This window comes from Doryrhamphus excisus, chromosome 10, assembly GCF_030265055.1.
Source record: "Doryrhamphus excisus isolate RoL2022-K1 chromosome 10, RoL_Dexc_1.0, whole genome shotgun sequence".
Lineage (NCBI taxonomy): Eukaryota > Metazoa > Chordata > Actinopteri > Syngnathiformes > Syngnathidae > Doryrhamphus > Doryrhamphus excisus.
In genome coordinates this window covers 2462053-2487337 of record NC_080475.1, presented here as the reverse complement: position 1 = coordinate 2487337, position 25285 = coordinate 2462053, and the positions used below count along the sequence as shown (strand labels likewise).

The window sequence follows — 25285 nt, the reverse complement described above, 5'->3', positions numbered from 1 at the left end:
AGGGAGGAGGGGCACGAGCTTATGGTGTGAAGTTACCGCCCGGACTGGACAATTCATTAGGTACAGCTGCACCATCTTTGTATGAAAAAAAATGTCCATATTTCATAGGCATGGCCAGAGAAGCATTCAATTAGCATGTTTAAAAAGAGTGTACAACTGCACACTCTGTTATCTGGATAATCAAAATATTAGGAAGAGGATCCAAAATGCAAAGCAGACACAAACAGTGGTAGAAAACCACCACGTATTACACCAGGCATCCAGTTTTCAGATAGAGGTTTGATAGAGTTTTTTTTTTTCCAACACCAGCCATCTATGACTATATGGGCTTGCTGGGGTACAAGCTGTTAGCTGAACAAGCAGAGATGGACCAATCACAGCGGAGTGGGCGTGCCCGGAGGTGGCCTTTCGGTGAAATAAATTAAAAGACTGTTTTGGAAATCCATGGAAATACAGTTGGAATAAGTGCAGATTCTGGAAGATCTAGAAAGCTTTCAGTGGGAGTTATTGGGACGCATTTGCATGGGAGGCAATGATGCAACTCCACAATAGAAGAGATCATGTTTGATGATGCAGGATGAGTGGTTAACGTGCAGGCCACTCAGCTAGGAGACCGGAGTTCGATTCCACCCACGGCCATCTGTGTGGAGTTCTCCTGGTTTTCATCAAAAACTCCAGCTTCCTGGTCCTTGTACAAGGAAATTGTCCATAGGTATGAATGTGAGTGTGAATGGTTGTTTGACTATATGTGCCCTGTGATTCGTTCATTCATTCATTTTCTACTGCTTATCCTCACAAGGGTCACGAAGGGGGGGTGGGGGGGGTGCTGGAGCCTATCCCAGCTGTCTTCAGACTGGACTGATCGCCAGCCAATCACAGGGCACATATAGACAAACAACCATTCACACTCACATTCATACCTATGGACAATTTGGAGTCGCTAATTAACCTAGCATGTTTTTGGAATGTGGGAGGAAACCAGAGTACCCGCAGAAAACCCACACATGCACAGGGAGAACATGCAAACTCCACACAGATATGGCCGAGGGTGGAATTGAACTCGGGTCTGTGCGCTAACCACTAGCCCACTGTGCAGCCTAGCATGTGTAAGTGTGTGTTAATGCCAGTCTGTTGTTGCCCAAGTGTTGCCTCCTGGCTATCTTTTCAAGGTCTCTTCCACACCAAAGTGACACATTCCACTCCTGTGGGATCAGCACATATAGAGCGAGGTGGACAAAAACTTTCAATATGTCTCAGTATAGTCAAGTCAGGTCTATTGATTCTATTTATCTATATAAGCTGCATGATGTACTGGCAAATGAAATAACCAGCTTACTCTGGGTGGTTTGAAAAGTGGGAGGAGGAGGAGGAGGAGAGTCATTTCCCATGGCCTTCAGCGTCAGCAGTACTTGTACTAATAAAAAAAAAAATCTAGAAGACATTTTGTGCAGACATGATTGACAAGCGCTCTCATCTGTCTCTCATGGGGGGGATTTATTTGTGGGTCGTTCACCTCCAGGGAATAGTTTCAGAAATTTTTTGCCTTTCATCTAACAAACTTGTGAGATTTTATTGACAGTTGTCCATACACACCGGCCTCAACATTGGGTTCAGTCAGTTTCAATGAAGGTGACAATGTTAATATCCTCCACTAGATGGCGATGTTGGTCAAGAATGACTTGGCTTAAAAATGGCGTAGTGTATATTTACAATCATGTGGACTTTGTCAACAAAGGGTTTAAACCTTGCCTACACACCCATCCATCTTCTATGCCGCTTGTACTCATTAGGGTCGCAGGGGTATGCTGGAGCCTATTCCAGTTGAGAGGTGGGGTACAACCCTGGACTGGTCGGCAGCCAATCACAGAGCACATAGACAACCATTCACACTTCATATTCATATTGACTATTAGGGGTCTAGAACATGCGTGTTTTTGGAATGTGGGAGGAAACTGGAGGAGTAGAAGATACGGACTCCTCAATGCCCAAGTTCTCCTGTCTGTGTGGCCAAAATGCTAATCACTCATCCACCGTGCGGCTCGTTGCCTACACAGTTAATAGGATTTTGAACTTGGAGTTAATTAACTGTATTATTGCCACAGGAAATAAAAACAAATGAGTATTGTTTGACTTTTGAGGTGCCAATGTACTTCAAAACACAGCGAGGTACCAAAAAAAAAAAAAAAGGGGGGGGGGGGGGGGCAGTATCAAACCAAATCATAACACTGATGCTCACTATATTCTGTTGTGTTTATGTCCAACTGGGGCAAAAATGGACACCTTATTCTTCAATGGTATGGTCTTAGGGCTAGAAGACGGAATTTAGGGTGATGGCTTGATGTAATATTGTCCCCCAGATGAGTCTTAAACGTCCTTGGATGACAAGCAGTGATTGGATTCCAAGCTTGGTAGCTTCTGATGGCCGTGTGCCTGTCAGCCTCACCTGCTTTTTAATCAGTAATTACCATAGGGGATTTCTCTGGTATTTCTTAATTAAATTGGACCAAATGCAATTAAAAACCCACACTGCCATTCCTTTAAAAAAGGGCTCTGTGGAGTCCTTGTTTAGTTCTCGCAGTTAAGGGCTTAAGCGGCTGAATGGTCATAGGCAAGTGTCCCATTGCTGGCTGATCTGCACTTGATTATTCTAGTGGTCAAATTAAGTTTTCCCTCGGCATAATAAAAAAGGGGCAAAAGTGGGTTCACGGAGGAAAACTTGGAAAAGATTAAGCGTCATAATCGTTACCTTTGTGACACAAATTATTCAAAGCTTAATCCTGTTTGTGTCCTGCACGGACTGAAGGTATTTGTTCAATTTTGCTAGCTAAAGATAAAAGCTAAAACAAACACATAGTCTCAACAAATACAGACAAAAGATACTTATACACGCACACACACAAAAAAGGACTAACGTGACAACTGACAGTTAAGGTGGAAACATCTGGTACGCATATGACGGCTTGCTTTGCAACAACGGAAAAGCAGAATGTTCCAGATGTCTTGATGCCCCTGCGAACAAACAAAAGCAGAAACACCGTGAAAGAAGCGGTTCAAGCAAGGACAGTGGCGAAAGCTGATTGGTCCAGGACTCCAGCCTCTTACACAATCTTGAGTGTATAAAAGGCCGGGCATGGAAAGGAAGGGTGCTTTTTTTTCAGCTGTGCTGTAATAAGACCCGCTTACTTGTAGGTATACAGGGACTGCAGTTAAGCCCGGACGTCTGTAAAAGGAATTGTTGTGCTTTTTTGCAGCGGCGCTGTAATAAGACACACTTACTTGTAGGTATACAGGGACTGCAGTTAAGCCCGGACGTCTGTAAAAGGAATTGTTGTGCTTTTTTGCAGCGGCGCTGTAATAAGACACACTTACTTGTAGGTATACAGGGACTGCAGTTAAGCCCGGACGTCTGTAAAAGGAATTGTTGTGCTTTTTTGCAGCGGCGCTGTAATAAGACACACTTACTTGTAGGTATACAGGGACTGCAGTTAAGCCCGGACGTCTGTAAAAGGAATTGTTGTGCTTTTTTGCAGCGGCGCTGTAATAAGACACACTTACTTGTAGGCATACAGGGACTGCAGATAAGTCCGGACATCTGTATTAGGTACTGTTCTGCTTTTTTGCAGCTGCGTGTAATAAGACACGCATACAGGCACTGCAGGTAAGCCCGGACGTCTGTATTGGGTATGGTTGTGCTTTTATGCAGCTGCGCTGTAACAAAACCCACGTATTTGTAGGCATACAGGGACTACAGATAATACAGACGCCCGGGCTTAAGTATTGTTGTGCTTTTTTGCAGCTGCGCTGTAATAAGACATGCTTACTTGTAGGCATACAGGGACTGCAGATACGCCCGGACGTCTGTATAAGGTATTGTTGTGCTTTTTTACAGCGGCGCTGTAATAAGACATGCTTACTTGTAGGCATACAGGGACAGCAGATAAGCCCGGACGTCTGTATTTGGTATTGTGCTTTTTTGCAGCTGCGCTGTAATAAGACCTGCTTACCTGTAGGCATACAGGGACTGCAGTTAAGCCCGGACGTCTGTATTAGGTATTGTTGTGCTTTTTTGCAGCTGCGTTGTAATAAGACCGACTTACTTGTAGGCATACAGGGACAGCAGATAAGCCCGGACGTCTGTATTTGGTATTGTGCTTTTTTGCAGCTGCGCTGTAATAAGACCTGCTTACCTGTAGGCATACAGGGACTGCAGTTAAGCCCGGACGTCTGTATTAGGTATTGTTGTGCTTTTTTGCAGCTGCGTTGTAATAAGACCGACTTACTTGTAGGCATACAGGGACTGCAGATAAGTCCGGACATCTATATTAGGTGCTGTTCTGCTTTTTTGGAGCTGCGCTGTAATAAGACATGCTTACTTGTAGGCATACAGGGACTGCCAATAAGCCCGGACATCTGTATTAGGTATTGTGCTTTTTTGCAGCTGCACTGTAATAAAACCCGCTTACTTGTAGGCATACAGGGACTAGGTATTGTTGCCAGGAATAAACAATCTGGATCTCATTCTATGATTTTGGTTCTTTAAGATTCCCTTATCCCCTATTCGAAACCCACTTAGATTCCTCTCTACAGGACGTTTAATGAATGTATTACGCAATCTTTAATATCCCTATTGCGATGAATAAAGTGTACAGTCACTTTCAAGTCTGGCCAGCAACCAACATGCACGCTCACCGTGTCCAGCCCAGTTGAGAAAAATAAAATGTGTACACAACCACATTGGAAGCACAATGGAAAGCAGGCTTCACATTGACATCCCTTCAAAAGAACTCACACACAAAGCAAACAGGCAAATAAAGGTGATACTCGTGCGAGGACGAAACCCATAATGCCAAAAGGACTTTGTATGAGCAGCCAGTTGGGCAGTATATAATACAGTATATACACAGCGAGAGCTACAATTCACACAAATCACACTGATGAATATGAGGCCTGGGACAGCCTGTGTTCTTAGTACACCACCATCATGCTCGTTGTTCTAATCCGAAAGACGACTCAGCATAGTGTTAAAGAACATAACATGATGGAGGAGGAATATTTAAGGGCTATTCAAAATGTATTATTCCCGCAGTCATTCAGAATCCATTATAATGCAAGTCTTACATAAACTAAATACGCCTGAATGAGAGGATTTAATATGCAATTAAGTATGAATGTAGCGTCGCAACGCAAGAATTACCACAAGAACAAGAGGCATTTTCATCCACTCAATTCAGTCAGACTGTGTTTTATTTAATGCTGTCGCATGTACCGTCCTCATTTATTCTCGCTGCAAAATCAAAGTGTCAGTTTACAAATGCAACCTTTCTATCAAATCACTGATTGTACTTACAGGGGCTTTACAGGTGGATCCGCTACCTGGACATCTCAGGTTTGGGTCTGGTCACCTTGAGCTGCACACACAACCAAGAGAAATGTTTTCATACTTGAGGACCATCTGAAGTCACAATGTGGCTCACCTGAGGGCACATGTGTGTGCTGTGATTTATGGGTTGGCAGTCATAACTCGCCCTCTTCTTGCTGGAAGGGCAAAAGAGGTGCAGACCTCATCAGCCTGAAACATATGGATTGGCTTGTAATGGTGGCAACCACTGGTACCAAAGCTAATAAAAAGGGAGGGGGAAAAAAAAAAAAGACTCTTTTTGTTGGTCGTCTGGCTCTAGGAGGTTATTGCTAGGTAGAAATGGGCATAGCATAGTCCTCATGGTGTACTAAAGTGGGAGCATGTAATGGTAAGGGTTTTATTTCATTTGAACATGCATCAGATTACAATTGAATGCATCACATAATCAGTTCACAGTTCCACATGTCCAAAAGGAGTAGGAAGAAGCAAAGCTTATTAAAGCCTACCCCTCCATCTGGTACTTTTACAATCAGTAACTGTTACATTTGTTCACTTCCTGCTTTCCTAATATGTTTAAGGTTATTTTTTTGTATGATCATACAATGACATAATGGGTACCATTAGTAACTGACAAATTCTGAGATATCAATTAAAAAAATCTTATTTTACTTGTTCATTGACACATCAGTAACTTACATTTGTTCACTTCCTGCTTTCCATCTGAATCAGAACGACATACTTGCTCACAGTGCAATGAAACAAAAACAGAATGTCCTTAACAATTTAACACATGACACAACTAAGCGCTAAACATAATTGTAATTGCCAAATGTCCACAAGGCATGCTGGGTAGACCAGTGGTAACAACTATGAACAATGTAACAGTGTACTCTCCGCCTCCTCGTTTACTTCAACATTCATTTATTCATTCATTTTCTACCGCTTATCCTCACGAGGGTTACGGGGGATGCTGGAGCCTATCCCAGCTGTCTTCGGGTGAGAGGCGGGGTACACCCTGGACTGGTGGCCAGCCAATCACAGGGCACATAGACAAACAACCATTCATACTCTCAATATTTTTTTTAATTAAATAATCACGGCAAATGTTCTTGTTGTGATATGACTTTATTTTTATTATATAATTTTTTGCTAACTTAATTTTACTAATACTTAATTAGTAAAAAAAACTTTTACTACAAATTTACTATGGTAAAATTATGACTTTTTTTCCTTGTTAGAATCCGACATTTTGGTCTTCATTTATCTAATTATACAATAACACAATTGTCTTCATGGACATTTTTTTCCTTTTACTGTTATGACTTCATTCCCATATAACTTTTTTGCCAACCCAATTTTCCAAAAATGATTTTATTTTAATTGATCTACTACTAAAATGACACTATTTTTACTCATAATCATAAGTTTATTATTATATGGACAATTTGGAGTCGCCAATTAACCTAGCATATTTTTGGAATGTGGGAGGAAACCGGAGTACCCGGAGAAAACGTTGCATCATCACCTCTTTGTGCCTCTTGTGCAAAAAAAACCAAACATAAAAGTATTTTAAATTATTTTTACAAATAAATCTTTGGCCGCAAATTAGTTTAAAAGGTTTAAAAAAAGAATTGAGATGTTTTCCCAAACCAATCTAGCATTTGCAAAAGGATCAAATAATCCAACGACCTGATTTCCATTGTACACACAAAACAAAAGAAACATTTTTAAAGAGAAATTGACTGAAAAAGCAAATGATTTCAACATAGAGGAATATAATGGCGGGATTGCGGTCATTCTTTATACCCATTGTGAGAAATAGACCGCAGCCACTTGATTGCTTCTTGCCTAAAAGTCACTTGCTCAGACAATATAACTGCTGGATGAAAATATCAATAGCTATGCCTTTTCCTGTGAAAAATAACATTTTTCCTGGGCTAAGTGAAAGCCTGGGGGAGTTATATTATTACACCCGTTTGACCCATTCAACTTAATGGTTTCAACTCAGTAGGGGTAGAAGGTAAATGCAATTTCCAATAAAAAACACAGTTCAATTTAGATGGCTATCCATTATGCGCTGCGCTCTTTTGAATTCTGCATGCTAAACATTTGGCTTCATTCACTCAAGCGCCTGGGATGAGAACGGAAGAGCGGCAGCACTGACAACCTGATGAATCACTTCCAACTAAGCCATCATTTGGAAACGTGTCTTGTTGGGTGAATTCAGAGAAGCCCCGCGGTGATTGATTACGTGAATTAATCCCCCTCTTGTAATTGGAAATGGTTAACACAGGTCATTTCTCGGGGGCCATTTCTTGGAATTTTGGTTAAATAAGCAACGCTTATTTTAATATGTGACAAAATTTTTAATTCAATCATTTTCTACCGCTTATCCAGGGCCAGCTGGAGCCTATCCCAGCTGTCTTCGGGCGAGAGGCGGGGTACACCCTGGACTGGTGGCCAGCCAGCCAATCACAGGGCACATATAGACAAACAACCATTCACACTCACATTCATACCTATGGACAATTTGGAGTCGCTAATTAACCTAGCATGTTTTTGGAATGTGGGAGGAAACTGGAGTACCCGGAGAAAACCCACGCATCTCCACTAAGAGATGGCCGAGGGTGGGATTGAACTCGGGTTTCCTAGCTGTGAGGCCTGCGTGCCAACCACTCAACACTGTGCAACCCGTGTCCTACAACATGACTCAGCCAGTAATCAACGAGTACTGGGCCACAGTTTGGACACCCATGGCCTAGTATCTTAACAGCATAAGGAGGTGAAATGATTCATCTTAGATCTAAACAGGTGACTGAGGGTGGAATTGAACTCTGGTCTCCAAGCTGTGAGGCCTGCGTGCCAAACACTCATCTACCATGCAGCCCGTGTCCTACACAGTTTGGACACCCATGGCCTAGTATCTAAAACTGGACTTAGGAGGCAGAGGAGGGATTACTTTTCTGGTAGGCTAAATCTCTATACCCTTCAAACTTACTGCTACTTACGTACTGCTATTTTTAAAAGATGTAGATTTACGCAAATTAGTTTGAATACAATTTTACCGTATTTGTCACACTATAACTTACCTGTAAATTCAATTTAGCTTTAAGAACGGCCAACACTTAAATGCTTTCCTTTAGGTACTTGTATGTGGCCCTCAATTCAATGACTTTAGACGCCCTACACCTCGGTCACTATGTCATCACCATCGAAAGGCCTGGACGACAGTCCAGTAAAGCTAAAGGGCTAGCCTTGAGACGAAAGATGCTGGTAGTGACAATGAAAGGGAGAGAGACTGACAAGGTGTGTGATGAAATAAGGCTGTTGCAATTGTAAAAACTTAATCTCAAGTACTGTCATTTTTTAAAAAGGTAGATTTACGCAAATTAGTTTGAGTACAATTTTACCATAACTTACCTGTAAATTCAGTTTAGCTTTAAGAACGGCCAACACTTAAATACTTTCCTTTAAGTACTTGTATGCGGCCATCAATTCAATGACAGATCAATGAAAGTTGTAAAAAAGTTTTAATATGAATTCCAACCTTATAGTACATTGCTACGGAGATGGCTGAGTGTTGCTGTGGAAAAAGAAAAGAAAGCGTTACGAGTGGAAAAAAAACAAACACTGTATGCATTCTGTATAGAACAAAGTTCCACATACCAGCCTCCAAAGTCTGAAAGAACCCACGACTTGAGTGACTTATGCAAGTGTGGGTCGTTAAGGTTTCCACAGACGCCACATAATTTCCCAGTGTACCACGGGCCTGCTTTGAGTGTAACCGTCGTAGCACAAATTTCCATTTCCAACTCAGAATCCAATCCAAAATCTCTTTTCAGGATCACCGCGACCACTGACTTGTCCTGGGTCACGCCATAGGACAGGGACACCCCTGAAGGTAAACTGTGAGGGAGGGGCACAAGGCGTCCATTCACCTGTAATGAGAACAGCGGCGGAATTAAACATTATGAAACACCAAATGTCCTCAATCCGTAATGAGCCATTACCTTAACTATGCCATCTTGGACCGTAATTGAGAATCCCAATAGAAGGATCTGGAACACCGTAACAAGCCTGGTGCCGCTGCCAATACAGGGTCCATAGTAGGAGATCAAGCTGAACCAGTTTGGACCAGCTTCATCGCAAAGGCCCATCAACCTGTAAGGGGTTTTGGGTGCCAAGCTCAGCTCCTGCCCGTTAAAAGTGGAAACCTGCAGGCTGTTTTGGAGTTGACAGACTTCCTGTTTCATATGACAGCCCCAGGAACCGTTCCTCAGAGCACATATTTGTCCCGGGCTGCAGGTCGTCTTCTCACACAAGGCGCCACCTAGTGGGTGGCACCAGCATCGCTGGGTGCAATTGTTTGTGTACAGCTGCTCCTCCAGCTTAAAAAAAAGAAAGGAAGTGGAATTTTGTTAATTTAGTTGCTACCAGACATTTAAAGTAGTAAGGTTTAATTAGCAAGAGCCCTATGGCTGGCTAGTTATTTCTAAACTACAATTACAATGATGGGAACTTCCTTTAGCAATATCTGATGACTGCTTTTGTTATTGGATCTGTCTAGAATGCAGTGAGGTAGAACTCATCCTTACGTAAACTGTGTCTATTAGAGCGGAGGTCATCATTTGACGACATTACAAAAAAAAAGTTGCCTTTAAACAAACATGTGCATGTTTATACCAATTGCTTGAGGTTGAACACAAAATCCCCCCCCCGCAAAAAAAAACAAAAAAATCCACCAAGTGGTCAGATTTGGAGGAAATCTGACCACTTATCCCTGTTCCCCGCATGAGCTGAGCTGAGATTGGAACATACCAATATAATGCAGCGGGGTGTGGTTGCGTTGGACGGCTAGTGAATGTCTGTAGACTTTTAAAATGTATTTTTTCTGTTCATTCCTGCTTCAAAAGTCTACTTTGAAATTGTCTGAGGCAGTATATCGTATGTATGTATGTTACGTAAAGCTAGGAGAATACGCATGTACGTGTGGAGTTCCCCAGGGGTCAATACTGGAACCAAAACTGTTCAACTTGTACATCAATGATATCCCCAAAGTCACGAAAGACTTAAAGCTGGTATTATTTGCTATTTATTCTCAATCAGAAATCACTCCACACTCTTTATTGCTCTCTGGTTCTACCATATCTTACTTATTGTATGAAAATATGGGCTAATATCTACGTATAAAAGCAATCTTCACTCACTAAATGTACTGCAAAAAAGGTCAGTAAGGATAATTCATAATGCCGCCTACAGAGAACATACCAACTCCTTATTTCTAAAATCACTAATACTTCAACTTGCTGATATAGTTCATCTTCATAAGGCTAAAAATAACCAATTAGCTAAAAATGTCATCCAATACTTCTCTACAAGAGAGGAGAAATATGATCTCAGGGAAGAAGTACATTTGAAACACTTATATGCTAGGACTATGTTAAAAAACCATAGCATTTCAGTATGTGGAATCAAACTATGGAATGGATTGAGTAAGACCCTCAAACAATGCACAACGATGAGCCAATTCAAGAAACAATACAAGCAGTTATTAAAAATTATTTAAAAAAACAACAAAAAAAAACTGTATTATGGAAAGCAGGAAGTGAACAAATGTAACAGTTACTGATTGTAAAAGTACCAGATGGAGGGGTAGGATTTAATAAGCTTTGCTTCTTCCTACTCCTTTTGGACATGTGGAACTGTGAACCGATTATGTGATGCATTCAATTGTAATCTGGTGCATGTTCAAATGAAATAAAACCATTACCCATATCCTGACTGTTGATTGGATGAGCCAAGAAAAGGGAGGGGGGGGGACTGTTTTGGTACAATGTCCAAGCAAACACTGCAGTATATTGTTGAGGGAAACATCTCGAGCTTATACGTTACCTTGAGATATCTACCATAGACCATACACCCACACTGGCTGACTGGTACACATTCGCCTCCGTCGAACACGTTTCCGTTCAGGCACTGGCAGCCCCCTGAACAGCCAGTTGCCGAGGACCCAGCCTGCAGCAGGGCAGGGCACGAGTTGGAAGCGGAGTCGACACACCGACTCGGGCTGCTGCGATCCGGACAAGCTGGTGGTAAACACGAGACTGAGTCATATTCCGCTACACCCCCCCCCCCCCAAAAAAAAGAATGATTCACTCACAGCAGGGGGTGTTTTCTCTCCAGGACCCGACAGTTATTCCCTTGGCTTGGCAGGCTGCCGTGTATGCTTCCAGAGCGAGACATAAAGCTTCCATGTAAGCCGACCCACCACAAATGGCTCTGAGGCAAACATCTCTGTAAACACGGACGTCAACTCCCCGGCTCATGCAGTGACTGAATTCAATGCTTGTACTTAAGAGGTCATCACACACTAATGTGGCGTTCGAGGACAATTTGCACTGACCGCAGTCCTCATCGCAACTCTGTCCAACGGACCAGCTATGTAACAAGTCTGCTACACTTTGGGCAAGATTACCGGTCCGTAGCTCCATGTCATCAGATTTGTCGCCATTGAAATTCCCACAAAGTCCTGAAGCTGTATCATCGTCATTCTGCGGTATGCTTAGTCGGAGATACTTTGAGGATGAGAACTCAAGTCTCACCCCGGCCACAGTGGTGACCGTCAATTTATTCCCATCTTCATAAACTTGAAGTAAACCACCGTTGTAAGGCACATTGTGGTCTTCACCATTCACCTGGGAAACAAAAAAAATTAAAATTTCTAAAAAATTCATATAAATCCGTGGCTTAGAGTATACAACTTACTTGTATTATCCATGGAGTCTCTGGATTGATGGCGACTTCCATTGAATTAAAAATAAATACCAGCTTTCTTAGAGTGTTACTAGTCTCCTTCTCAAAGCTAAGCAACAAAGTGTGACCGTGCATAGCTGTAGGAGCGCGTTCGGACACCAAATAGGTGCAGGGTCCACAGTGAGGTATGACCAAACCATCAAAGGTCACATATCCAAAGCCTGCAAACACTTCACATACCCCATAGTGCCTGGGTTTTTGACGGACAATGTCAACGAGTGACGCGAGGCCTTTTGTGGGCCTGCAAGGAGACCGACTGCAAGACAGTTTTCCTTCATAACAGTGACAAATTTCACAGTTTTTCCCGTCGTAAAAGTAACCAGCTGGATGGTATTGTCCCCCGTCTAGGCAACCGCAGTCTGCCGCCGGTACACAATGACCATCACTCAAGACGTAGCCAGGGTCACACTGGCAGCCCTCCTCACAAACGCCAGTGCAGTTTGTCAAAGAGGGAAGTCCAGCGCACACAACAGGGCATCGAGGGCCACAGAGTTCATAGTGGCTATTCGTGGGGCAAGTCATACCTATGGAGAAGATGGACACCATCAGTCTAGCAAACATTGTTGTCTTACACTTAGTATGTTGAACCGAATATTTAGTAAAAATGACTGAATAAAGCTGCACAGTCAAAAGTTGTCAGAATAAACTTAAGGCAAATCACTCCACACTCTTTATTGCTCTTCTACCATATACGTATTACTTATTGTAAGGGGTAATAACTATAAAAGCAATCGTCACTCGCTAAATGTACTGCAAAAAAGGTCAGTCAGGATAATTCATAATGCTGCCTACAGAGAACAGAGAAAGGCTAAAAATAACCAATTAGCTAAAAATGTCACCCAAAACTTCTCCACAAGAGAGGAGAAATATGATCTCAGGGAAGAACTTGAATTTGAAACACTTCTATGCTAGGACTAGTACGTTAAAAAGCCATAGCATTTCAGTATGTGGAATCAAACTATGGAATGGATTGAGTAAGACCCTCAAACAATGCACAACGATGAGCCAATTCAAGAAACAATACAAGCAGTTGATGTTTGCTAAATACAAGGATGAAGAGTCTTGAACCAGTCATGATGTGCTATACATATCACTATATTGACAGTTACTATGGTACCCATTATGTCATTATATGGTCATATCATCTTGTATTTCGGTACGTGAAAAATAAATAAATAAAATTATTTTTTTAATTATTTATTATTAATTTTTTGTTATAAAATAAAAACAAAAAAACTATATTAGGAAAGCAGGAAGTGAACAAATGTAACAGTTACCAGATGGTAACTGTTACAGTACCAGATTTTTTTTTTTTTCAGTACCAAGTACCAGATGGAGGGGTAGGATTTAATAAGCTTTGCTTCTTCCTACTCCTTTTGGACATGTGGAACTGTGAACTGATTATGGGATGCATTCAATTGTAATCTGATGCATGTTCAAATGAAATAAAACCATTACCATAAGCCAACTTCCTGTGTGTGTTTATTTGGATTTCAACATTTAGTAAAACTGTGAAAAAAAAAAAATGGCACTCACCACAGAAAGTGTCACTCCTCCATTGCCTGACGGGCAACTGAGCTGCTTGGCAGGCAGCAGCATAAGATGCAATGGAACTGCAGAGAGCCAGGCTATGTCCTCCATAAGACCAGACATCCGTTACACAGTCGTGGAAGTATGGCTTTGGATTTAAAACTAAAGCACACTCCGCAAAAGGCCCGAGTTCATCCACGAGTACCCCACAAAAATCACTGCCTTCAAAAAGTTTGCGTACATCTACTGGGCAGGTCTTCACTTTGGAAGTGCAGCTCGACCTACAAGACATCGGTCCGCCCAACCTCCAGCTGTGAGCGAACTCGAGCACATTTTGGGCCTCTTCGTCATCAGGCATAATTTGGTCATCGTAGGGGTCGGAGTTAGCATTCCCGCAAAGTCCGTGAACAGAAGAGGCATAACTGCTAGGAAGTACAACCACCACAGTGCCGGTTTTATAAACCATCACCTGTAATCCCACATCGAGATGAACAACCAGAGATGAAGGTGTGCGGTAGGCGTTGAAATGTCCCGTTGGGTGAGAGTATGGTAAGAGTTTATGCAGCCCGTCAACCTAAAAAGGGGAGAAGGAAAACAAACAATTATTCAATAATTGATTGAAAATGTATCGGAAAATTAAATATTCACCAGAAGTTTTCCAGGGTCTTCTTTGCCGATTACTATTCCCAAGCCGTAGACCGAGAGGGTCAAAGTTAGACAATGAAAAAACTTTCTGTGGCAACTTGCATTAGAGATGGTGATTGTGAACGCTTCACTTCCGTTTAGGTTGGCTTTTGTCCCAACTAAAGTATACGCACAACTGTCCCTGAAGTCAAAACGATGTCCATCAAAGGATGTAAAGTGCAGTCCGGTGACGACGCTGCAGTTCAGCGGTTTGTCGGGTTGACACACTCTGTTGTGGGTTAGCTGGTTGCAGGACATTCCTTTCGGACACTGCGATGGACTGCAGCGCATCCCTTCTGGTCTACAGGTGCAGAATTGTCCGCAATCATCCGGGATCCAGAAAGAAGAGTTTAGATTGTGGTATTTTCCTGCGGAATCTGTACAGCCGCACTGCTTCGGTGGCACGCAACCCTTTGGACTGTCGATGAAACCGCGGTTACAGAAGCAGCCTTGGACGCAAGCCTTAATGCAGAATCTGTCCCTTTGTTGACATGTTATTGGACAGGCTGATCCACAGGTCTTATAGTGGCTGTTTGGTGGACAGCGAAAAACTGAAGAAAAAAAAAACGGTACCAGATATGATTATGAAGGCTATACATAAACATATTGTACTTAAGTATACTTACAAACTGGCACTCCAAAGAGGAAGTCCTCATTGAGCTCTCTACAAACCAAGGAATAAGAAGATGTAGTCTGGTCAACAGCAGCTTTAGCGCCTCCTTTAGGCACAAAGTCTATACAACTTTGATAAAAAGGGTCTGGGTTGACAAGACCGTGACACCGTGCGTACTGACCATTTGGATACAGGAGATCAGCACAGTGACTTTTTTCTACAGCGGCCATATCCTCCAGAAACATAGCCATGTCCAGTTTCTGTTTACAACCGGTACAACACTTATGATCGCCATCGAAAAGCCGATATGCCCGAGCAAACTCCACGCTTGTGTTAACAGGAGGGGAACCAGGTAGATTTGAAGTATATTCATCTTGAGGATTGTCGTTGAAATTACCGCAAAGCCCGTACACAATACCTTTATAATGTGGGTTTAGCGTGATGAAAACGGTGGTATTCCAGTCAAACAATACATGCAGTCCAAAGTCCGTCTTCAGCAGAGCTTTGCCATCCTTGTTTGAAATGTCAATCTTTCCCCGAAGAAGAGTAATAGGGATATAATTAACTTCGCCATTAACCTGGAAAAAAAAGGAGACTTGGTCACATGAAGACATTAATTAGCCAGCACTGGTTCCAAAATTGAGAAACTTACATGTACACTGTCCTCATCAGAAAGTACGATGATGAACCCATACACTTGTACAGTCACCACTTGCATCGGGGACGCTTCTTTGCAATTGCTCTTCCTGGACACGCTGAAAGGCGGAGCTTCACAAGCGGTGCCTTTGCTGCCCGAAAGCAGATACGTGCAGGTACCGTCCACGTTATAAGTGAACCCGTCGAAGGTGCGGTAGTGCTGGCTTCCCCATGTCCAGCACCGACCCGGACGGGTCTCGCAAACAACTTCCCCATTGCTGAGGTAGCAACTCTCAGACGCGTCACATGTCCCCTCACAGGGATCTAGGTCTGATTTTAAAAAAACGAACTACAGTAAACCTCTGATATATCGGATTCAATTGTTCCCACTGGTTTTGTCCGGTATAAGCGAAATCCGTTATATGCGTATACCGGAAAATGTCCTTGGCGATCCCCCAACGTTTTTTGAAGCGGTCAACCCAGCCAGTTGTGATCTTTGGATCCTTGTGGCCAAATTCCTTTGCAAAATATTCAGCTTTCTGGCGAAGCATCTCGGAGTCAATGCGGATTTCCGGTAAACCAGCATTTTGCCGGAACCAAAGAATCAGTGCATCGTCCACATCGTCATATGAGACCTTTCTAATCCGTTTGGCATCTCCCGCTTTTTGTGCAGCTTTTTCTGGATCTTCAATGTTACTCTTTATAGTGTCCTTATTTTTGAGAATGTCACTCAGTGTTCGGCCATCCGATATATGCGAGGGAAATTTAATGGAAATGCATTGGAACGGGACTGGAGATTTTGTCCGAAATAGGCGAAATCCGTTATAAAAAATCCGATATATGCAATGAATTTTTATTGGAAATGCATTACAGAAAAATCGGTTCTTTTTTATCTGTCCGTTGTGAGCGAATTTCCGATATATCCGAGGTTTATTGTAGTAAACCCAGCATACAGCAGTAAGAAAGTACTACATTCCGGTGATACTCACCATCTTTGTGGCAGCGATCCACTCCATCCAAAGTGATACAACTGTGCAGTGGTGGACACTTATGCTCCTCACAAATAAGAGGAGGCACGCAGGTGCAGTTAACAGTGCAGTTTTGTAGAAGCTGGCTTTCCGAAACCTGCAAATTTATGACAAATCATTGGTATAGAACTTTTGAATGAATACAAACAGTTTCTAACTGACCTTAATTCTACTTCCATGATGCATGCAGCCACACTGCTCAGCCGGCACACATGCATGGCCATCATAAAAGTACCGAGCTTCACACTCGCATCCTTCCTCACACTGTCTAGGACACTGAATACCAAGACTGATCCCAGGACACAAGGAGGAGCAAACATTTGCACACTGTCTGTAATGGCTGAATCGAGGACATTTTGAAGCTACATAAAAAGATCACATGAGCATCAGTTCAACTCAGGACTCAGTCTTCGGAATGATTGCTCAGATGTTGGTCTTACCACAGCCTGTGCTGTTCCTCCAGGGGTCAACACCGACTCCGGCTTCTTTGCACGCCGCTTCATATACCTCCAGTACGTCACACAAAGCTTGTTTTTGGCCCTGCGCAACACAAAGGTTATTCACGCAGAGCGAGAAGTACTTCTGCGGAGATATTAGTGAATGACAAAAAGAAAAGGGTCCCCTTGACTGGTTGAGAAGTCCACAATACAAGTCCGATGAATACTCTGAGGATAGACACCGTTGGCATGAACCGTCGTCGCATGCGTCTCTGCATGACGATTCAGAGTCAGACAACTTCCATCCGGTTCCAAATTCACCGGGATTAAAGACGACGGTGCCGTTGGGTAGCTGCATATCATCCGAGGGGTCGTCATTGTAGTTCCCACAAAGGCCACACGTGGTGTGGTGATATTCATGCAGGAGCTTGACGTCTATCTGGTTATGCAGGTCGGAAATGATCTCTATGGAGTGTGCAATCTTGATTGTCGTCCATTTGTTTTTCTGATGCACCGTCACGTTCTGGGAGAATGTGAGGTTCTCATAAAGTCCGTTAACCTAAAAAAAAAAAAAAAGACCATTACAATTAATCCAGCAGATATTGAATAAAAGTGTTGACTTACTTGGATTTTGCCAGAATAATCAGCTGACATCTTAAAAGTAATGTTGCCAACTTGCAGATAGAGTCGCTTGCCTTCACTCTCGTTACCATGCACCGTTATTAAAAGTGGCTCCACATCAAGGCCCATCAGAGAGCATGTTTTTACCAGAGTATAGTTACATGAACCATCAAATTCAAATTCCCGCCCATCAAACGTTGTATACCGGGATCCGTTTATGGTGCAGTGACCCATTTTAGCTTTGGGGTGGCAACCTCGGACGCTTTCAACAAGCTTACATTCTTCCTCCTCGCTACATGACACATCAACACAAGTCAAATTTCCCGCGGGTTGACATAAACACCTTTGGTCGCATGTAGACACCACTTCCCCTGCTGTGAGGTATTCCCCGTTGTGCAAGCAGCCGCAGTTGTTTGGATGCACGCAACCGCTTCCACTGTGGACTAAACCTGCCTCACAGAGGCAGTTCTCGCCCACGTTTGAAAAGAGCTCATAAGTGTAGTTGGAGTAGCCGAGGCATAAGCGAATCGGGGTTGCGCTCAGGCTGTAGGTGGTGCTGGAGGGACAGGATTCATCTGTGGAGATAGTGAGAAGGTCGGCTTTTGTCATTCATTCATTTTTTACCGCTTTTTCCTCACAAGGGTCGCGGGGGTGCTGGAGCCTATCCCAGCTGTCTTTAAGCGAGAGGCGGGGTACACCCTGGACTGGTGGCCAGCCAATCACAGGGCACATATAGACAAACAACCATTCACACTCACATTCATACCTATGCACAATTTGGAGTCGCCAATTAACCTAGCATGTTTTTGGAATGTGGAAGGAAACCGGAGTACCCGGACAAAAACCCACGCATGCATGGGGAGAACATGCAAACTCCACACAGAGATGGCCGAGGGTGGAATTGAACCCTGGTGTCCTAGCTGTGAGGTCTGTACGCTAACCACTCGACCGCCGTGCCGCCCGGCTTTTGTCATAACAATATCTAGTCAGAGTTTTTGGCAAGTAAGTACAGTAAACCTCGGATATATCGGACTCGGATATATCGGAAATTCGCTCACAACGGACAGATAAAAAAGAGCCGATTTTTCTGTAATGCATTTCCAATAAAAATTCATTGCATATATCGGATTTTTTATAACGGATTTTGCCTATTTCGGACAAAATCTCCAGTCCCGTTCCAATGCATTTCCATTAAATTTCCCTCGCATATATCGGATGGCCGCATGGTGGCGCTCCGATTCGCCGAATCGTGACAGGCCGCTATACGACGTCATTTGCAGCGTTGCCTGCGCGTCCAGGTACATTGGAAACATAGTCAAGGAAGTGCCTTTTTATAACGGATAAAATCCGATTTTTGCATATACCGGATATAAATCCGATATATGCGTAAAACGGATATTTTCCGGTATACGCATATAACGGATTTCGCTTATATCGGACAAAACCAGTGGGAACAATTGAATCCGATATATCCGAGGTTTACTGTAAAAAAAAAAAACAAAAGATTAAAATAAATGCTGCTCATAAAATTTGGACAATCGATACTACTGTTGACATCAGAATTACATCGGGTTGCAACACAAGTGCTGAGCAGTTTCATACTCACAGCAAAATTCAGGGCTCCTCCAGGCATAAACTAGAGCCTTGTGATAACGGCAGACATCAGCATAGTCTGCCAGCGAGTGACACACTGCAGGCTGCACATCTCCATAAAGACACAGGTCACTGACGCAGTTCTTGTAAAAGCTGGAGGGGTCCACTTTGCTGTGACAGTCTCTGAATGGTCCATTAACTTCCAGGATCTTTCCGCAAGCCTCTGCGTCAGAGAAGCGGGCCAAAGCCTCAGATGAACAATTTGGACAGCTTCCACGTAGACAGCCTTCCACACACCGGTGGTTCCGTTCACTTCGCCAAGCGTTCCCAAATTGCTCAGGAGTGAGACGCTGTTGTGTGGCGTTTACTGTGAGATCATCAGCAGGATCGGAGTTGAAGTTACCGCAGAGACCGCAAGTAGCGTTAGCATATTTGCGAGAGAGCGCAATGACGAGAGTGCCTTCTTTGCTGATAGTCAACGCAAAGCCAGATGCTGCAAGGACGTACGTGTGCAGCCCTAATGAAAACGCCAATGCGGTATCGTTGTAGTAGAATGGCAGGTTTCTTTTTGTGCCATCAACCTGTAGGGGGAGCCAAATTTATTTTAAGGTCAACATCCTCAATACAAAAGTTATGCAAAAAAAAAAAAAAATTACCTTTATGTTGTTTGTATTGTTACTGTCTATATTCAGAAGCCGACCCTTTATGGAGACCAAGATATTTTTCGCTGACTGAAGATTCCCATCTGTCCGCACGTTCACTTGGACGACATCAAGACCTTGCTTTTCTTCACAGATTCCCAACAACTGATACTGGCAGGTGCCAAAGAAATTATAATTACGCCGGTCAAAGGTGACAACGCGACGGCCAGTGTAGACGCACCGCTGAAAATCATCCTTCACGCAACGTGCGACTCCATTCTGAAGATGACAGTATTTGTCAGCGTCACAATAAGCCACACGGCAATCCACTCGGTGGGTGTGGGGGTCACACAAACACTGTAGAGTGCATGTGTCATCACCCCAAAAGGTCTCATTGCCGTGGTAATGATGTCCATTGTATGTGCAGCCACACCGAGATGGTGGGACACAGGTGTCGCCATCCAGAACGAATCCGTAGTCACACTGGCATCCTTCCACGCAAGCCAGCGTGCAGGGTGAATTGAACTGGGCTTTACAGGTTGCAGGGCAGGCCGTCCCACAGGACTCATAATGGCTATTCACTGGGCAGGACAAATCTAAGAGGGGAGAAATAATATATTTTCCTATATTAAAATACAGTATATTGTTTCAGAGCCTCAAGGCAGACAGGTGTACTTTTGTACACAGACTAGTTCAACAGGAAGAGTAGTCAACTGTCATGTTTTAAAAAAAAAAAAAAAAAAAAAAAAAAAAAGCACAAATGAGCTGAAAACTACAGTCCACAAGACGGAACAGTCGTGGAATGCCAAGCAACCAAGTACTAGAAGATGAGGCTGAGCTTACTTTTCTCTGCACAGTGCCAGGTTTCATTAAGGACGCAGCTCTGCCCCTCGGGGCAAGAGGCTGGTTCGCAACACAGAGTGGCAGTGTAACAGCAGTTGCACCGCTTGGAGCAGCCTTCATTCCACAGCAGTTCTCCAACCTACAGAAGGAGAGGGGAGAGATTTCTGTGTTTGTGGGATGCATGTTTGTGTCAATGAACAAGTAAAATAAGAATTTTTTTATTGATATCTCAGAATTTGACAGTTACTAATGGTACCCATTATGTCATTGTATGGTCATACAAAAAAATAAATAAATAAATAAATAAAAACCTTAAACATATTAGGAAAGCAGGAAGTGAACAAATGTAACAGTTACTGATTGTAAAAGTACCAGATGGAGGGGTAGGATTTAATAAGCTTTGCTTCTTCCTACTCCTTTCATTCCCATAACTTTTTTGCCAACCCAATTTTCCAAAAATGATTTTATTTTGTCATACTGTAATGTTACTTTTCTTTAATAATTGATCTTTCTGCTACTAAAATGACACTATTTTTACTCATAATCATAAGTTTATTATTATATGGACAATTTGGCGTCGCCAATTAACCTTAACCATTTTTTTTCCTTTTAATGTTATGACTTTATTCCCATATAACTTTTTTGCTAGCCCAATTTTCCTAAAATTATTTGATTTTGTTTGTCACTGTAATGTTACGACTTCTTTTCTTTAATAATTGATCTTTCTATGATTAAAATGACATTTTTACTCACTCATAATAAGTTTATTATTATTATTATTATTATTATTATTATATGGACAATTAGGAGTCACCAATTAACCTAGCATGTTTTTTGGAATGTGGGAGGAAACCGGCGCACCCGGAGAAAACCCACGCATGGACGGGGAGAAACTCCACACAGAGATGGTCGAGGGTGGATGTGGAACTGAACTGATTATGTGATGCATTCAATTGTAATCTGATGCATGTTCAAATGAAATAAAAACCATTACCATTGGAATTTAGTCCACCGGGGCTAAATGGCTCATATGCATGCAGGATCAAATGTAAGTCAACAAAGATAGGCCGCATGCTTCAAGTTGATCTGAACTGAACATTTGTTCACTTACCTTATGGTACTGCCCACCAAAGAAACAGCCACATTGCTCGGGTTTGACACAGCGACCTCCACTTTGCTTGTATCCCGAGTCACACTGACATCCTTCATAGCAGGGCCATGGACACGGTACATCAGATAAAACCGCACAGGACTCCGAACATGCACCGACACATGTTTTGTAGTGGGAGTGCATAGGGCATGAAAGTGCTGTGTGGGTGAGATGGACAGAGCGAGAAAAGGAATCATGTTAATTAGCATAATTATTACTAATTACGAATTAGTAATTTTAAAAAAATGTAATGAAACTCACCACACTTATCCCCCCTCCATGGTTTGATTTCGGCTCCTGCATCCTGGCAGGCAAACGTGTACTGTCTCAAGCTATCGCAAAGCAGTTCATCGTTATTAGACCTGCACAGGTCATTGACACAATTCTGGAAAAACTGCATCGGATCCACAGTAGAATGACACGCACCAAACGGGCCTTCAGGAGACAACAGCATGCCACAGAGGCTATCCGAGGCAAATTCCTCGGAAGAGTTGCATTGAGAACAATTATGACAGGCAACAGTGCAATCTGGTGAAAGGCACCATGAAGATCCCGTTTGGGAATCATCCGACACCAGACTTCCTTGGTCATGTGTAGCGGCATTTCCACACAAGCCGCAAATACTTTTGTGAGTTTCTAGAATAGTTATTTGGATCAGATTAGGTCCTCCGTAGATGACTACAATCCCAATGTCGGGACAAATGACACGGGTCAGCGAACCAGAGAGCAGTACTGCTACGCCGTTTGTATGAACAGGAAGTGTCATCAGAACGCCATCAATCTGCAAACAACAGCATATTCATTATGTCACATACTGTATGCATGTCTTAATTTGAAGTAATTTACCTTTACTTTCTCCGAATGCTTCCAAGTCAATGTCAGTATCATGCCGTAGACTCTGAGGTCCAGTTGGCCTTCCTGGATGACAGCAGAAGTCCCAGGATCATCACAAAACTGGAAAAGTAGATAAGACCAACTTCCGATGTTCACGTCAAAAAGATGCCCATGAAAAGTCTGCACGTGTCTTTCTCCCATGAGTGTACATTTAAATTGCGACGCACGGCATGTGCGGAAGCCATGTTTGATGACACATTCGGTCCCAGACGGACACGTGTGGTTCGTACACCGTGCTTCATTACGGCCCACACATACGCAGGACTGAAGGCAGTTTTCATCGGGGTGGAAGTTTTCGTGAATTCTGTGGTAAACACCATTATAACTGCAGCCGCATTCAGAGTTCGGTACACATTCCCCGCCGCCGTGGAAAAACCCAGGCTTGCAAAAACAGCCCTCGTTGCATCCCTGTGGAAGACGACGGGGGATTTGAACACAGGCAGACTTGTGACTGGAACAGAGGTGGTATTCACTGTTTGGTGGGCAGGTGATTGCTGAGGAAGAGAAGGTCAGTAAAAAAAAAAAAAAATTAAATAATTTCAAAAGTTGGACATTTTAACATTTGCAATAAACGTGACGCCGTTTGATTACTTACAACAGAAGTTGGACCCGCGCCATTCATCCACTAAGGTTCCCACTTCTTGACACGCCGCAACATAGCTGGATAAGATCTTACACAAGGTCGTCTGATTCCCATTGCAAAGGTCATAAACGCAGTCGTTATAGAAATCTTCGGGATCGACCATGCTGTGGCAGCTCCGGAATGCCCCTTCAGGATCCAATAACCTGCCGCAGAAATCCTTGCCCTGATAAAGAACCAGCTCTTGTTGACTGCAGCCTGAGGCGTTCAAGGGGACATCCACACATTCGTGTTCATCGTTTGTTTTCCACCGCTTTACAGCTGGAACTATATCGAACGTGTCATCTGGCACCAGGTCATCCTCGGCATCGTCATTGAAGTTCCCACACAGTCCACATAAATTACCAGAGAAGACCGTGGGTATTGTCACAGTCAGGGTGTCTGAGCTGTACGTCACAATAACACCAAAGTCGGTCTCTATACACTTTGATTGCCCCTTCAGATACAGCATTACTTTGCCTCGGGTCAAAACAGACGGTAGATTCAGGAGCAGACCATTCACCTGAAAGGGGGGTACGCAATCACATTGCACACATATCACACATACTAGTGCAATTAATTTACTTAACTTACCATGATCTTGTTACTCCACTCGTCTGACATCTCGATGGAATAACCATCAACTGATAACTTAACACACCGAAAAGAACCACCATAATGGTTCTGAACCTCGATCTTGAAGTCTTGTAGGTCTCCCCAGGTGGGACAATGAGATGTGAGTAAGTAACTACAGTTTCCATGAACGTCAAACTTGCGGCCGTCAAAGGTGGTGTAATGAGAATATCCTTTTACTATACATAGACCAGGTCTATCGGCATGGCAACCAGGGAGTCCGTTTATCACCTTGCAGACTTTGCCGGTCTGGCATTGAGACGGAGCGCACGTAAGAGTCTTGGAGTGAGGCTGGCAAACGCATTTCTCACGACACCGCTTGTCCGTCCAGAAGGTCTTCACGGGGGGATGGTAAGAGCCGTTGTGGACGCAACCGCACTTGCTAGGAGATACGCACTTTCCGTCACTGAGCAGATATCCCCTGTTGCATTGGCAGGATTCCACGCATGGTAGCGAGCAGACATGCCGGACTTCTGGGTGAGCGCATGTTGGCTGGCAGGCAGAACCGCACACCTCGTAATGGCTGTTTTGAGGACAAGCCATATCTGAAAAAAAATAAAAAAAATCTAGTAGCACATTTTAAGAAATGACATCATATTTTCAAACTTACTGCACTTGGAAATTGATCTCCAGTTTTGAATCCTGCCCCCAACTCTTTGGCAGATTCCGGCATAGGCCTTGAAGACCTTACACATCGAAGCGGTTCCTTCGCCGAGACACCGGTTGCTCACACAACTAAGAACAAAAGGCCGAGGATCGATATACAAGTGGCAGTCACTAAAAGGCCCATCAGTCGTCTTCAGTAAAGAGCATTTGTTCTCAGGGGAGCCATCCTTAACGCCGGGGTAAGACCGACTTGCACTTTGGATACACGCTGGACACGTGCCACTTCCACAGTCTTCCATACACGACCCCGCGTTGCTGTCCAACACCCAGGGGAGGGTAAGATTCACAGCTCCGGGCTTTGTAGTAGCCCCGTTCCAGGCGGTGATGCTGTCACTGGCACTTCCACAAAGCCCACACAGAGCTCCATGCAGCTCTGGGCCTACTTCAACTTGGACATTATGAAGCCAGTCATATTGCAGAGTCATGCCAAATGAAGTGTCCAGAACAACACCCAGCCCACTTGGATACAGTTTTAGGGAACTGTCACCTAAAGTGAAAGGTAGGAACCTTCTATGTCCATTAACC

General features: G+C 43.4%; 1 protein-coding gene across 1 annotated transcript in view; it reads right to left on the bottom strand.

Annotated features, from left to right (window-relative positions):
• Positions 1-8906: 8906 nt before the first annotated feature.
• LOC131136621 (IgGFc-binding protein) overlaps positions 8907-25285 on the bottom strand; it is a 19143-nt gene continuing 2764 nt past the window's right edge. Inside the window, exons 4-26 of the mRNA XM_058083691.1 lie at positions 24705-25284; positions 24056-24639; positions 23438-23984; positions 22795-23336; positions 22210-22729; positions 21910-22106; positions 20799-20937; positions 19971-20551; positions 19328-19895; positions 17725-18296; positions 17104-17659; positions 16826-17025; positions 16625-16760; positions 15652-15965; positions 15013-15577; positions 14351-14937; positions 13709-14276; positions 12125-12696; positions 11520-12054; positions 11252-11445; positions 9370-9747; positions 9026-9297; positions 8907-8942 (exon numbers count right to left, since the gene is read on the bottom strand). Of these exons, the coding sequence (XP_057939674.1) occupies positions 8921-8942; positions 9026-9297; positions 9370-9747; positions 11252-11445; positions 11520-12054; positions 12125-12696; positions 13709-14276; positions 14351-14937; positions 15013-15577; positions 15652-15965; positions 16625-16760; positions 16826-17025; positions 17104-17659; positions 17725-18296; positions 19328-19895; positions 19971-20551; positions 20799-20937; positions 21910-22106; positions 22210-22729; positions 22795-23336; positions 23438-23984; positions 24056-24639; positions 24705-25284 (9729 nt within the window). The 3' untranslated portion in view covers positions 8907-8920. The remainder of the gene's footprint in view (positions 8943-9025; positions 9298-9369; positions 9748-11251; positions 11446-11519; positions 12055-12124; positions 12697-13708; positions 14277-14350; positions 14938-15012; positions 15578-15651; positions 15966-16624; positions 16761-16825; positions 17026-17103; positions 17660-17724; positions 18297-19327; positions 19896-19970; positions 20552-20798; positions 20938-21909; positions 22107-22209; positions 22730-22794; positions 23337-23437; positions 23985-24055; positions 24640-24704; position 25285) is intronic.